Raw genomic sequence first — 15,411 nt, 5'->3', positions numbered from 1 at the left:
AAAAAACAGACATAACTACAAACACACTCAGTCACCCTACCTTTGACAAAGGGGCCATGTCTTTCACGCTCCCTGGAAGAAAAATAGCCTCTTTAATAAATGGTGCTGGAAAAACTGGCTGTCCACATGCTGAAGGCTAAAATTAGACTCATGTCTATCACCATGCACTAAACTACAATCAAGGCCGGCCCGCTCAAGCCTCAGCGCGGTCTACATGCCCCGCTCGCTCTCTCCTGCTTCTGCCTCTGCGCCCGGCCATGGCGGAGCCATCGCCCGCCCAACGCCCCGCTCACCTTATGGAGCCGGAACTCTCCTTTCTCATTGCCCGGTACCTGTCGGCCGGCCCGTGTCACAGAGCCGCCCAGGTGCTGGTGCAAGAGCTGGAGCAGTACCAGCTGTTGTGGAAGAGGCTGGACTGGGAGGGCACAGAGCACAGCAGGAGCTACGAGGAATTGGTCTTGTCTAATAAGCATGTGGCTCCTGATCACCTGTTGCAAATCTGCCAGCGCATCGGTCCTATGCTGGATAAAGAAATTCCACCCAGTAACTCAAAAGTTACTTCTTTACTTGGTGCAGGAAGACAGTCTTTGCTACGTACAGCAAAAGGTACCTTAATTTGAAGACGTGTTCTGCTTTGTATTAATAGTTTCATAATCACTATAATTGTGAAGTAATGTAAGTGTTGCGGAAGAAAGGTGATATGTAACTACATTATGCTGTGCACTAACATTCTCTGCATTTAGCATAGAACTTTGAATTTTATTACATAAATGTTTAATGGGTCCTTCTGCATTAAAAAAAAAAACTGGTAAAGAGATGTTATGCTAAAACGTTTGAATTTATTGAGATGTGTTCCAGGTTTTATTAATGAGTTATTAATTTTCCATTTTGTAGCTCACTCATAGCTTCACTGAATGTAATTGTATGTGTCTAATAAACTCTTTAAATGCTAGAGGTGTTTTATTGGTATTTAGATCCTGGAAGTCCTTTGTTACAAGGCACAAGCGATTTTCTAAATTTGGTAGCAGTTTGAAAACGAGCACCAAAAATGTAAAATTGCATGATTCTTTTTTCATTAAGTTTTTCTGCAAAGTTATGTGCTAGTAAAATGTTGGAAATTGCTATTCTTTTCCTGTAGTTTGGTATAAATGAATTAGATTAAGTATATGTATGTGATATGATGTATGTATACCTGTGGCTAAACTGCTAATGGAAAGATTGTTGGTTCTTCTGATCCCGAACATACATCACATCCATCCTGTGATTATTTTTTGCAAAGAGCTGTTGCTGATGGGATGCTCCTTTTCAGAGGCACCACCAGGGTAAAGTTCTTCTGAAAAAGAACAGTCCTCCTCCTGGTCCCATGCCAGACTGGTTTTTTGGCTTCAGTTGTTTTTTAGTGCTCCACAGCTGTGCCACACTGTGGCTTTAATTAGGGAAACTGTTCTGTGTCCCATTTACTTGTAATTACTATATTGCAGGTTGTTACAGTTAGCTACTTGGGTAGCTTGTTTTCCTTTGTTTTCTTGTGTCAGCCTCCTTGTTGTTGTTCTGTGATGAACACCCACTTCAGAAATGGCAGAGCTTAGAAGACCCTTCAGCAAATTGCCCTAGGATAGGGCCATATTTCTGTTTGTTTTGTACTAGTGGCATGAGCAGATGCTTTGTAACAACTCTTTGGTCATGATAGTCATAATTAATTCATTCATTCATGTAAAAACAATATGCCTGTTAGTTTGGGGCACCCGAGGCTCAGTGGAGGTTTAGTATATTGCCTTCCCTTCCTTGATCTTTTAGTTGTGAAGAAGCTAATTTCTACCACAGCATGACTGCTATGATGTATATTGTGCTGTGTCTCCTACAGAGGAGAACAGAACTTTTTTTTTCCTGTGTGAATTTGCTTGTAAGTCAAGGAGGGTTGGGAGTTTAGAATTAGTGTTCAGATTCCCAGATCCTACATGTGTGCTCTTCTCTAAAGGATCATCTGCAATACTAAAACAAGGGGAAAGCTGTTTCATTTGTCTGTACTTCGTAAGGAGACAAAAGTTATGGTGCTATTGGCTAAATTTATTAAAATGGAACAAGTTAATTAAGAAAATTTTCATATAAATCAAAAATTGCCTCAAGAAAGTTTCCATTTTTGAAAAGCTGGAGCAGTTGTGACTAAGATCTTTCATCTTTGATATTATATGGTATAATTCTGCATTGAAAAAGGAATACTTATTTGGCATTAAATGATACTTGGAGAAAAAGATGTGGTTTTATGGTCCATCTTTAATTGTTCACAGTGGATCTCTTTAAAGGTCCTGGAACCTTGGAGCCTCAGTTACCTCACTTATAAATTGGCAAAAATACCTACCTCACAGGGTTATTGTGAGGATTCAATGAGATAATGTATATGGAAAGCACTTTGTGAATTGTAAAGTGCTACACAAATGTTAGTTGTTGTTGCTGCTGTATCTGAGCTGTCTTAAGTTTTATTTTTTTTCCCTTTCAGAAATAGTCTAATAAACCTCCAGGGCTTTTCTGTTAAAGTATATTAGTTGGTACTTTGAACAAACAGTTTTATTACAATAAATAAATAAAATAAATAATAAATTAAAATGGGTAAAGGATTTAAATATTAAAACTGAAACACTAAATCTTCTGGAGGAAAATGTAGGCAGAAATCTTAAAGACATAGGGGTAGGTAGAGAGCTCATGAACAAAAACTAAACTGCATCTGAAATCCTTTAAAGAATGAACAACTGGGATCTCATCTTTTTGAAAAGTTTCTGCACTTCATACCAACAGAGTGAAAAGAAAATTAACAAACTGGGAGCAAATTATAGCCCACTAGCCCTCTGACAAAGGCCTTCTATCTAGAACATACAAAGTATTAAAAAAATAAGGGCCTCAAAATTCACAGACCCAATATAAAAATGGGCATATGAGATGAATACACAGTTTTCAGATGAAGAAATACAAATGACGAATAAATATATGAAAAAATGTTCAACATTATTAATCATTTGAGAAGTACAAATTAACACAACACTAAGATTCTGTTTCACCCCAGAAAGAAAATGGCTAACATCAAGAAATTAGCCAAGGGCTGATGAGAAGGGCTGACAAAATAGCTCAGTGGACTAAGCGCCTGCTTAAGCAAGTGCAGGGATCAGGGATTGAACCTTGGTCCCTCATGCCACGCCAGCCCTGCCCCTGGGAGTGGTGAGCTGGTGACTGCATCCAGATGTGGTGGTGCATACCTATAATCTCAGAACTGGGGAGACTGAAAGCAGGAGGATCGCTATGAGTCTGAGCTGTGTAGTGAGACCCTGTACCAATTACATAAATGGAAGAAGGCAAAAGAAAAGAAAAGAAATAGAAGTCAGCCAATAATAAATACTGGAGGGATTGTGAAAAAGGAAACCTTCTCCACTGTTCATGGGAGTGCAGACTGGTACAACCACTATGGAAAGCATGTGGAGATCCTTCACAAGCTAGGATTGGAGATTCCATTCAAGCCAGTTATTCCCATCCTGGGTATTTTTACAGAAGAAGTGAAAACATGATACTACAATGATGTATGTACACCCATTTTAGAGCAGCTCAATTTGTCATAGCTAAATCCCAGAAATAACCCAGATGCCTGTCAACTACGGAATTGATAAAGAAATTGTATTTTACACAATGAGAAATACACAATATTTCTCATAAATATGAGACTTTTGTTGGTAAATGGATGCAACTAGAGACCATACTCTTAAGTGAAATAAATCAGACCGTCATGTGCAAACATCATAATGTCTTCTTCATGTAAGAACTTGAAATAGAACATGACATGAAATCTGAAAAAAAAATAAATAAATGAAATTTGAAGGGTACAATAGATACTTATTCAAAAGGAAAGAGTTACTGAGATGAGGAGGACAGGAAATGGTGTAGGGGAAAAAGATATATCTATGTATGTAAACAGGATGGCTTGGACAACTGTACTGTGAATTTCTGCTGGTCTATGGAAAGGAGCAGACAATGCTTAAGTTGTTTTGTCTCCTTTTTTCAATTGTTTCTCCTCTTAAGTTCTTGTGTATTATATTTTCTTCTTCCAATTTTGCATACATGTATCTGCTTATATGAATAACTCATTGGAAGACAAGTCTATGCATTACAACACACACTGTCCAATTCATATTATGTTATTAAGTGGAATTCTGTATCATTTGTAGTTTTTCTGTTTTAAGGCAATTTTATACCCTTTTTTAAAAGAAAAAAGAAAAATATCCTGGATGGGATTAGCAGCAGATTAGACACTGTGGGAAAAGAAGGTTATTTTTCTTCAGCATTTCTCTTTTTATCTTTCTCCCACTCTGCTCTACTGGGCACAGAAAAGGCCATGTCCTGCCACTGAGTCACAGGGGCCTGAAGCCCATCTATAAACCTCTTTCTGGCCTCTGGTAGAGTTCCTGAGCATCCATTGCCTTCAGATTACAGAGAGGATTTTGAGGACCCCACCTAATATGGTTGTTTTCATTCACCTAGTGGGAAAGACCCTTGTCACTCTGAAGACAGAATCATCAGCGATATCAACTTCTTTTTTCTAATGGGCCTCTCTAATTACCATAGTTTCTGAGATTTTCAGAAATAAAGAACTACATGGGGATTTCCCAAGACCTTCCATCTTTTTCAGAAGCAATCCAAATATAAAATAACTTAGCCCACTATTTTGTACCTATCTCTTGCCATTCCCTAGTTTCTCCTGGACCTAAATCATACTGTCATAGGAGATGAGTTGTTCTTTCTTCAGATTGGCAGGGTCAAAGCATCTCCAATTTTGAATGCTATGGCCCATAGGTCACTGGACTCTGCAGGATGCTTTTCAGGATGTTGCACTTGGTGCATCTTGGGGCCAAGGAGAGAGAACACAAGGTGTGGGGTCCTTCAGAGCGCATCCCCTGCAGCAAAAGACCTGTGAAGTTCACAGTGTATCCCTCAGGCTACTTAAGTACTTCCTAAACAGACATTTCTGCTTGAAGCTCTGACTATAACACAAGTGCCTTCTTCTTTATTATTTTTAGCCTTCCAAATCTTCATACCATGAACTACTGATTTCTTATGCATTGGTACTTTAAGGCAGTAGAGGTAGAAACCTTTAAGGAGTCATTCCTGTCATCACTCAGACTAAGGTGAAGAGATGATTTAATTTTGGCTCAATTAAAACCTGGTAGTTTACAGTAACTTTTTACAGTTGCTCCACTTTACATCCTAATAAGGAAGCAGCAACATAATCTCTGACAGTCTTTCCAGCATATTTCCCGTGATGCAATCTGGCCTTTTTGTTTTGTTTTGTTTTGAGAAGGGTCTTACTTTGTAGTTCAGCTTGGCCTTGAATTCATTATGTAGCTCAGACTGGCTTCAAATCCAGAAGGATCCTCCCTGCCTCAGCCTTCTGAATGCTGATTTTATAGGCATGTGCTACCACTTCTTGAACTCTTTGGGCTCAATAACGACAGACAGAAGATTTGTCTTCACGCATAGAAATGTAAGGAGAAACACGAAAGCACTCAATATGAGCAGAACCATTGCAGGGCCCACCTTCAGACTTTACAGCTTTGGACTTGTTATCTTTAACTACTGTAGAGTTATTATTTACATATTGAAAGAGCATATCTTTATCAGCTTGTTCAAGATTTTCACTAGGAGCAACATCTTTCCTAGAGAAGCTTCTGTTCCTTTTGAAAGAGCTGCTTTATGCCTCCCCCAACACTCCGCAGCACCCCCCCCACCCCACCCACCGAGTAGGAATTTCTGCCACGTTCTAGGGACCCTCAGATCCAGTCCTAGCCCAGGCCCGGTAAGTGTGTGGGAGAGCTTCCAGCTATCCTGCACCAGCGGGACCTGATGGTCCCATCCCAGGCACAGCGTGGGTGAGACCCTCTTCCACCCCCTTGGAACCCTCCTACCACTCCGTAGCACCCCCTCACCCTGCCCGCCCAGTGAGAATTTCTGCCGCATTCTGGGGACCCCCAGATCCAGTTCTATCCTAGGCCTGGTGAGTGTGTGGGAGAGCTTCCTCTCCCCCCTACTCCACCTTGTCCCCTCCAGACTCAGCTCAGGCCTGGCATACAGGCCTGGCATGAAACCCTGCAGCTGCAATACCTTCAGAGAGAGTAGGGGACAGAACCACCCAGCTAGTCCAGGAGCAGAACATCCTGCCAGAGGGGCACAACAGGTTCACCCCCAAGGGCGGCAGCAGGAAGGAACTGAGCACAGCAGCCAGACCCAAGCCAGGCACAGCTGGATAAATCCAAACTTTGTAGATCTACACCTGAACTTCAGTAGGTGCTAAGGATATAACTGCACCAAAGCTCTACAACGAAGGTCAGAAGACAGTGCTACACAAAATGCCAATGAGAAGAAACAAAATGCAACCTCAGAACCCAAGCCCACCCACAATGAGTGCAGAGGACACAGAACAAATTGGGAATCACACAGCTGAAATCAATGAATCAATGGCTTCTGAAATAAAGAAACAACCACAGAAAGGTATAAAGGAACTCAGATTGGAAATGAAAGAGCTGCTTTAATCTCAGATTGATCTGAGATAAATTTTTACTGGCATTTGCAAGTATGGATGTATGATTTTTTTCATGAAGCATATAACATTTACTAAAACACTCCAGCAACCAATTTGTTGTCACTATATGAGGCCTTTGTTGTTACGTCCAGATTTTTTTCCCTCTGGTTTTCAAGTGTAGGATTAGGACTTGTATCGCATATTCATTTATTTATACAAGCTCTATTTATGTTAGAAATGTGGCTTTCATTTGCAAGATGAAAGAGAATGGCTATGTTGATTTGGCCAGTGGACACAGATTTATCTTGGCAAAAAAGCCTTTCTCAGCATTATCAAAAGCCCACTATGTTGTCACACTGTACATTTTGTGCCTTAGCCCACTCATATTTCTGATCCTTTGGTTTCTGAGATGTGCTCATTTTCAACTGTCCCACGTGCTGGCCTCCATGCTTACTTGGGAGCTGAAGGGGTGTCTTGTCCAAGCCACACAAGCCAGTCACAGATTACACAGAAAAGGGAATTTGCCCTAACACAACTATTTTGGTGTTAAGGGAAACCTCAAATTCAAGTCACAGAACAACCCAAAGCTATCTTGTTCTGAAGCAGCTCTGATAAAGTATTTTCAGTTCAAAATGTAAAAATCATTGAGAAACTCAGTCACCAGGAAATAAAAACCTTTACTGTACGTGGTCACAGTGTCTTGGAACAAGTGTTTATATGGAATCTATCATCTTTTCTTTCTTTCTTTTTTTTTTTTTTTTTTTTTTTTTTTTTTTTTTTTTTTCCAGAACTGGGGATTGAACTCAGGCCCTTGCCCTTGCCAGGGAAGCACTTATTCCACTGAGCCTTCTCCCCAGCCCCTAATCATCTGTTTTTAAAATTCAGACTTTTTTCTCTCCTCTCCTCCCCCTTTTCATTCCCCTCATTTTCCCGCTGTCTGTCTTCCCCCTTTGGTCCACCAAAGCCCGCTGAAGTCTAGCTGGCTAGGGAGGAAGCTGGCACTCAGAAGGACTGATGTAAGGGACTGACAGCTCAGAACCCTGTGCCAGGTGGGGTGGGGAAGGTGGCTTGGAGGTTTGGCAGAGATGGCAGAGGTGACAGAGATACAGTGTTACTGGCCAAGAAGTAAAAAATAGAGCATTTCCAGGTTGACCACAGCCTCTTCCTCTAAGCCTTTGAGAAAGCAACACAAATCTATAGATTCCTTCACCCCTGAAATCTCATGGCACCAGTGCTGTGGCACAAAACTCTTACTTGTGTGTCTCATCAAAATTCCAGAGCAAACATCAAAAGGAAAACATTTAAAGTTGATGTCATGTTATCAAAAGCAGAGAAATGAAATTGAGAAGCAAAAATCCTGCAGCTTGTCAGCTCACTTGCAGCTTACATTTATTGGTTTCTTCCACAAGAATAAGCCATCCAGGAAGACAACAATATACAATGTATTAATTATTGACACTGTCCTATTTATCAATTTTGAAACTGTCTCATTGATTTTTGTTTCTCAATAAAATAAATAAGCCATCACACACTTCAGAAAATGAACAAATTTTGTTACCTTGAGAGTCCTGCCAAAGTTTGCCACAAAAAAAGGATGTGAGTTGTTCAATAAGGCAAGCTCACACAGGTAAAAAGCAGCTGACTTGATATCCTGACTTCAAACAAAATCTGAAAGCTTCTCATCCCTTCAAGTTCCCAGTAATGAATCTGAGCCCAGTACCAGCCATGTGGTGAAGTCTTACTCCCTGCTGTATGAGTGACTGGCCCAGGAGAAGAGAGCTCAATCTGGTGATAAATGGAGAAGCAAATGAACATGTTCATCTCAATGAAGAACTTACCGTCAGAAGAAAAGGAAATCAGGACAGTGGGGAAGAGATATTGGTTGCACAAATGACAATATTGACAAACACAGGTGCTGTCAGCTTTTAGATGGGAAATATGAAGTAGCCATGTGGGAAATGGAAGAATGCCCAATAACCAAGAAAAGAACAACATGGGAGACTATTTCTGATGGGAAGAGACCACTTCCATTTGAAATATTTTCTCAGGGACCTGCTCCGTAGTTCACTCTTCATCAGACGGGAGAAACCAATGATAAGTCTACAGCTCCTATTGCCAAGCCTCTGGCCCCTAGAAATTCAGTCTCCATTAAGGAAATGAACCTGGTTCAGATAAACCTACACAAACTACTGCTGTCAAAGAAACACTGACTGCAGCTCTACAAACAAGAAAAGAAAGAAGATACATCAAATGAAAACTGACCAAAAAAGAATACTTGATCAGATGTATCTTCAATTTTGTTTAGCATGCAAAAGATGTGATGAGAGATGTTCCTATCAGTGAATGTTAAGATGGGTCCCATGCAGGAAATCCTCAAGATATCCATCGCCAACCTAGATTTGCTTTTAGTTACAATGGATCAGGAAAGGCAAAACCTATCACAGCACATATTCTTGTGTGCAAGCCCAAACCAACAAAGCAAGCAGATCTAAGTTTCTTGACTCTGAAGATGGAGTGGTGGAACAGCAATGAAGGTATGGTAGTGGTCATCATTGTCTGTCCTTCCACAGTGACACCTGTTTACCTTTCCATCCACGAGAAATGAAAATAGACAGTGAAGAAGAAAAAGATCAGGAATGGCTAAATGAAAAACAGTTACTCAAACTGAAGAATTTTCTGATGTCACTGAAGGGGAGAAAACAGTGATAAACATGGCATCTCTATGTTAGGAAGTACGGCTTTGTTGTTGGAAATCAAAGGAATCATGCCTGTATGCCGTTTGTAGAAAACGATGGGCATAAAATAATTTAGAAGAATTTATGTCAAAATGTCATTCTTCACCTAATCAGCATGTATGGCTTTAATCTTCTAGCATTGTATCAATAGATAAAGCTGTTACCAAGCTCCATAAAATGCAGCAAAAAGTAGAAAAAGGAGGCTCTGTTTCCCCTGCAAATGAAGAAATTACTGAAGAACAAAATGAGACAGCAAATGAGTTCAGTGCTTTGGAAACAGATGGTGTCTCAGGAGTTTCGAAACAGAGGGGGGGAAGCTCCGAAAAGATCTCGTCCCATGTTATGGATAAACACTGAGATCGCATCCTGGGGAATTCCGCCTCTAGGAAGAGTTGTACTTTGTTTTTTTAATCATCGATTCCAAACAGGCAGTGTTATACGAAGTAAATGATTTCAACACGGACATTTGTATCAGGCTTCCAGTTCGCTTCTTTACACAGCATTACATGTATGTCAGTTTTATTGATGTTACTAAAACATTTTCTAGTTAGAACATAAAAAGCAGTGTTTCCAAGGAAGTACCTTTAACTGCAACAGTTGTCTTACAAATCTGCTGAATGAATCTAAAAATCATTTCACATACTTAAAGTAGAATGCTCTTTGCATTTGTGATGACTGTTTTTTGTACTTCGCAATTGGGAGACATTTTCTCGTGGAAGGAAAATTCTATTGTAATTATATTTTTTGGGTTTTTTTTAGAAATTGAAGCTTTTCTCTTTTTGTTGCTTTCTTTCAATTAACTAGTATCATGAAAGCTTCAACTGTACACATTTTCATTAGGATTGTAAATGAAGGGAAGAACAAGTTTGAGATTTTTAAGATGCCACTTTGCAAAGAGAGGGAAAATGGTCTCTATACAAAAAAAAAAAAAAAAAAAAGCCAGAAAATATTATTTCTATTTTCTTTTCATTGCAAAGATGTATTTGTAACATATTTCGTGATTAGAATATTCATTACAGATGAGCTGACTTAAACTGCTTTGAGAAGTTTTTCCTGTGTTTTGCACACATATTTGCAGTTGGATTTTTCCCAACAGAAAGTGGTTTTGCTCCAGGCACATTAATAAGCACCAATAGGTTTATTTGGTTGGTTGGTTGGTGGGGTTGTTGTTTTGTTTTGTGCCTGGTTCTTTTCAGTTTATTGCATGAAGGAGTTACACGAGTGAAACGGACCCCAGTGGTTACATTATACAAGCTGTGAGGTTTTTAAACTGGTGACAAGGGACTGAAGGGGCGCTCTACTCATTGCGAGGAAATCCTCACGTAAGCGTCAATGAGCCTCAAGCGCTTAAAGCCCGTAAACCTTCAGCTGCTCATCCTTGGCCAGTCCAGTCTCTACCAGGAACTGGCATGTGTTCTTGTGCTGGTCACCCTGGAGCTGGATTACTTCTCCTATTGTGGATCCATGACAGTACCATTGCAGGCAAATTTCTTCTTAAACGTTTTCACCAGCTTCTTTCTATCGTAATCATCAGAGATCCCTTGGTGTGGTGTCTTCCTGCCGTTTCTCTGTTGGATTCTTACATGAATATAATCCTCAGTGCCAGCAGGAAGAAGGTCATCACCCTTACTTGCATCAGCAAAGGGGTCGAAGAGAGTGGAGGTTCTGGATAGCGGACATAAGATACTATTCCTTTTCCTCGGTGGAAAAGGCCTGCGGAAGGCGGCTGCGGGAGAAGGTGTGCAGGGGTTGGGGGAGGAAGGGGGTGATGAGCGGGGAGAAGAGGGTTAAGGGATGGGGAAACGGGATGGGGGAGACGGATCGCCGGGAAGCAGGGGGCTCAAGAGGGAGGCAGCTGAGTCCTCTGCGGCCTCAGCGACTGGAGCAACAATAGCTTTTTAAATCCAACTCCAAGCACTGTGGTTGAGTAACATCACCTGAGTTTCTCATTATACCTTAGAGATCTTGCATTTTCATATTCTTTATTTATAAAGGAGCAATGCTGCTGTAGATATATGTATTTTTAATCTTTAAATGTTATTCTACTACCACGTGATACCGTTCCCTATTTTGTTTAGTAAAGAGATATATAAGCTTTCTAATGGTTTCTTCAGAAATTTATAAAGGTAAACACTGATTTCGTTGGTCTTTCAGATGTACTTAACTGTAAGACTACTTAACTAATCGTGTGGATGTGATTTGTCGTCCACTATTAAGTGCTTGATTTGATTTTGTGTTAAAGAAAAGCAATAAAGAGGGAAATGGCAAGTTTTGTTGCAGACTGCCCTGTTGGTAAGCTCTGCCAATGACAACTCCCACGAACTCTCACTTTGCCTCAGAGTAGGCCATTCTGAACATTTCTCTAGGGCTTTAAGTTGCTAAATCTGCGCACATATGTACAAATAGATTATTTTAAGAGAGATGTAGGTGTAGGATTATTGGTTATGCCATTTCTTAAGCAGTTATTCTTTTAATGCTTAAAAGAAGGCTAGCATTGTTTGCACAAAAGGATGATTCCCTCCCCCCCAAATTTACTCGACTTCTGTTGAGTAAATTTTTAATGCCACCTTGTAATCAAAGCTGAAGAAATCATTTTGTTTCTATTTATTTAGAAAATGTTTTCCTAGCTGTACCCTTGATCTCAAATTTTGAAGAAACCAGGTAATATGGTAAAACATTTGAATGGTATAGTAGATGTAAAAGAATCAGTTTAAAAGAATGTTTGCCTTTATATTAAATACATATTTGAAATAAATTATTCTGTACATGAAGTTCAATAATTAAAAAGCTGTCAAGCAAATTAAAATGCAACTGATTAGACTATCGCATAGAAAGTATTTATCATATGAGTTTTCCTCCTTAACTTTCTACTCTGAACATTTTCAAATATAAATAAGTTCCAAAGAATAGTTAAAGGAATATCCTAGATTACATTGTTTTATGCTTTAATGCTTTTAATACAATAACTACACATCTAGAATTTGTGCTGCAGGTGTTCCTTTCCTCTCTTTCTGCATTCTATACTCAGTGTAGAGCAAGTCCTGCACGGGGGGACATACAATCTAGGATCTGACTACCACCATCTTTCTCTTGGATTATAGCCCTCCACAAGTTTTTCTTTGCTGTTACTGATGCCTTCTTTGGCTTCTCAAATAGTATCAAACCAAGGCTCTGGGAGCCTGCCATTTAGCTTAGTTCTTTAAGTGCCTGCTCATGCAAATGCAGTCAGGTGTAGGATACCGTGGTTCGATCCCCAGCTCCACCTGCCTTACCAGACCTGCACTTAAGGAAGCCTGAGCCAGCCAAAAAAAATTCCTTCTCAACTTTTGGGCTGGCCAAATAGCTCAGTGGGTTAAAGTTCTTGCAAGCAGGTGCAGGGGCCAGAAATTCAATCCCTGGGCCTGCCATGCTGTCCCCATCCCCCAGGGCCTGCTGAGATGGCAATTGAGACTGGGCAGGCACCTATAATCCCAGCTCTTGGGAGGTGGTAAACAAGTGAATCACTATGAGTCCAATCTAGTAGTGAGACCGTGAATACCCTATAGACCCTTCCCTAAAATTAAAAAAAAAAAAACCAAGGCTCTGTTTTCCACATGTTTTTACCTATTTCTTTTATTTTTTTTTAACCTCACTCATCCTGTGCATTCCATGCAGACATGAGATTTGTGCATTTTGTTCATTTTACAATGTCTATCACATACTAGCTTCTGAACAAAAAAATATCTGAGTAGTATCATTAAAAATAGTGCTTCTGGGGATGGTGAGATGGCTCAGTGGTCTAAAGCACCTACTTAGAACAAGCTTAGCAATGCACAGAGACCGCGGTTCAATCCCCCAGCACCACATGCCAGCCAGCCCCGCCCTCTGGTGGGCTGAGCTGGACACACACACACACAAATAAATAAAATTTAAAAATTAAATAAATAAATAAATAAAATACATTAAAAAATAGTGCTTCTGTGAAAACTGTCAAATTTACAGCATCTGGAAGTCTAAGGACTTTTTTCTTTACCATGGTAATTACTTTACCAGAGTCCTAGACAAAAAGGGAATGTGTCACTCACTCATTAGGCCTGAACTAAGGCTAAATGTTATTGTCTGATAAGCATCCAAGTGTGTAGTACATATCAGCTTCCTGCTATGTCACTAACATTCCTTGGTGTCAGTCTCAGTTCCTTGCTGTTGTCACATGCTGCCTTTGCCCCAGAAGTTATCTCTTGGGGAGGGAATTTCCCCTGTCTGCAGTGACATCCTGATCAGGTCAAAGGTAGTACTTTTTTTTACCCAGAGTTCTCTTTCTACAACATAGCTATCTCTCCTCTTCCTCTGAATGTCTTAAAGACTCACAGGGCAGACTAACCAGTGGAGTTGCAGACTGACAGCAACTCCAATAGAACCTATAATTCTAAAAATAAAGTAGCACAACAAGAATTTTCCTCTTTAGTCCATCCTACCTCTTTTATTTGTGTTGAAGTTCTGTTTTGTAAGACAGGGTCTCACTGTGTAGTTTAAGCTCCTTAAACTCAATATGTAACCCAGGCTGGCCTCAGACTCACAACCCTAGCCCTGCTCAGCCTCTCAAGTGCTGGGATCACAGGTATGTACCACCTCACCTGGCCTATCCCTTCGTTGAACAGGTCTTTGACTTCTGTGCAGGCAGCATAGAATTGTTGCTTAGAAAGTGTTTGCATGGTGGTTTTGATAGATCTATAGTTACATTCCCTTAATGAATAGAATGATTCTTGTACAGCAATTAACCACTAGGAAGAATGTATGCAATGTGTTAATTATTGAAACTATCCCACTGATTTGATTTGCAACTGTCTCATTGCTATTTGTTTATCAATAAAATTATGGGAAAACACACACACACACACACACACACACACACACACACACAAAAGAAAGTGTTTGCATAGAACCCTTCTGTGTCTGTCTAGTACAGGGAGTGCTGCATGTTGAACCCAGTACCATCTAGCATGGAACAACTTACTTTTGTTCAAACTCTGTGAAATACTAGGGAATTAGAAATTTTCTTTTCAATAAGGATACTGATATATAACCTCCAGGCATGGTGTCTTCTGTTAAATGGAAAAATTGACATGTCTCAGAATCTCATACAAAATGTTTCAGCAATACCTTTGAACCGATGATAATACCCAAAATGTTTAACATTCCTCTTCAGCATGAGCAGTTATGGGGGCTGGGGAGTTGGCTCAGTAGAACAAGCACTTTCCTGGCAAGCGCAAGGGCCTGAGTTCAATTCCCCAGTTCCGCAAAAAAAAAAAAAAAAAAAAAAAAAAAAAACATAAGCAGTTAATGAACATATGATATTTTGTAAAACTTTTTAAATAGTCTGTATATCTTGAATTTTAAAGAGCATCTACTCATGTGGTGTTGGAATTGCAATCAAGATTGGTGGGGCAAATTCTGAGAATGCCTTGACATAACTCTTGGCTTAGCAGAGACCCTCAGCTTCTTATTCTGTAACAAATGTGAAAATGAACCTTGAAAAATGTGGCAAATGTACACAAGTCTACATGTATTAAAGAAAATTTAAAATTCATAAGAATTCATAGGATCCATAGCAACAAAGAGTTTTTGGTGCAGATACAGCTAGAGTATAGCACCACAGACAATAAGATTCAAGATGGCTGCTGATGGCGCTAAAGCTCACAGTTATAGGGAAGCATGTACCAGCAAAAGTAGCTACAATGAAAGAGTTGAACACTTATGTAAGCTGCTAACTATGCTTCAGCTGAACCTACAGGAATAATAGAAGGCAGGCTGACATCATTCCAAACACATCCACTTGAAGAACAAATTAAATTCAAAAGAACGGCTTAAAAAGATGTCTATTAACATAAGCAGCAAACTAACATTTGTTCATAGAGCAAACATTGAAACAACAGTCCTGGGAAGCTTATTTAGATTACAGACTTTGGCAAGTCTCTCAGGATCAAAGATACTTGTGAACAAGAGAGAGAACTGCAAAGCGGCTACTGATACAGTTATATGGGCTGGAATTGAATGATTCTGTATGCTCAAAGCTTGAATCCTCACGTCTAACAAGTACTGAATAACTGAAAGATAATTACATCTGTGCATGTTCTCCAGACT

At 39.9% G+C, this 15,411-nt stretch overlaps 1 protein-coding gene and 2 pseudogenes across 1 annotated transcript; 2 read left to right on the top strand and 1 right to left on the bottom strand.

The window, feature by feature from the left end:
- The first annotated feature begins 257 nt into the window (after positions 1-257).
- On the top strand, positions 258-780 carry LOC101587805 (bromodomain and WD repeat-containing protein 1-like). Its single transcript, XM_012512693.2, has one exon. The coding sequence runs from the start codon at positions 258-260 to the stop codon at positions 618-620; it is 363 nt and encodes a 120-aa protein (XP_012368147.1). The 3' UTR covers positions 621-780.
- Positions 781-6,609: 5,829 nt separating this feature from the next.
- On the top strand, positions 6,610-8,821 carry LOC101561789 (annotated as a pseudogene).
- Positions 8,822-10,638: 1,817 nt separating this feature from the next.
- On the bottom strand, positions 10,639-10,971 carry LOC101561385 (annotated as a pseudogene).
- Between the last annotated feature and the right edge of the window lie 4,440 nt (positions 10,972-15,411).

Source organism: Octodon degus, unplaced genomic scaffold (genome assembly GCF_000260255.1).
Source record: "Octodon degus isolate 3935 unplaced genomic scaffold, OctDeg1.0 scaffold00257, whole genome shotgun sequence".
NCBI lineage: Eukaryota > Metazoa > Chordata > Mammalia > Rodentia > Octodontidae > Octodon > Octodon degus.
Note: the sequence above shows the minus strand (reverse complement) of the source record. Positions and strands in the feature narration are given on the sequence as shown.

Bases quoted from the DNA above. Each gene is read 5' to 3' on its own strand.
- LOC101587805 (XM_012512693.2), top strand. From the start codon at position 258: ATGGCGGAGCCATCGCCCGCCCAACGCCCCGCTCACCTTATGGAGCCG.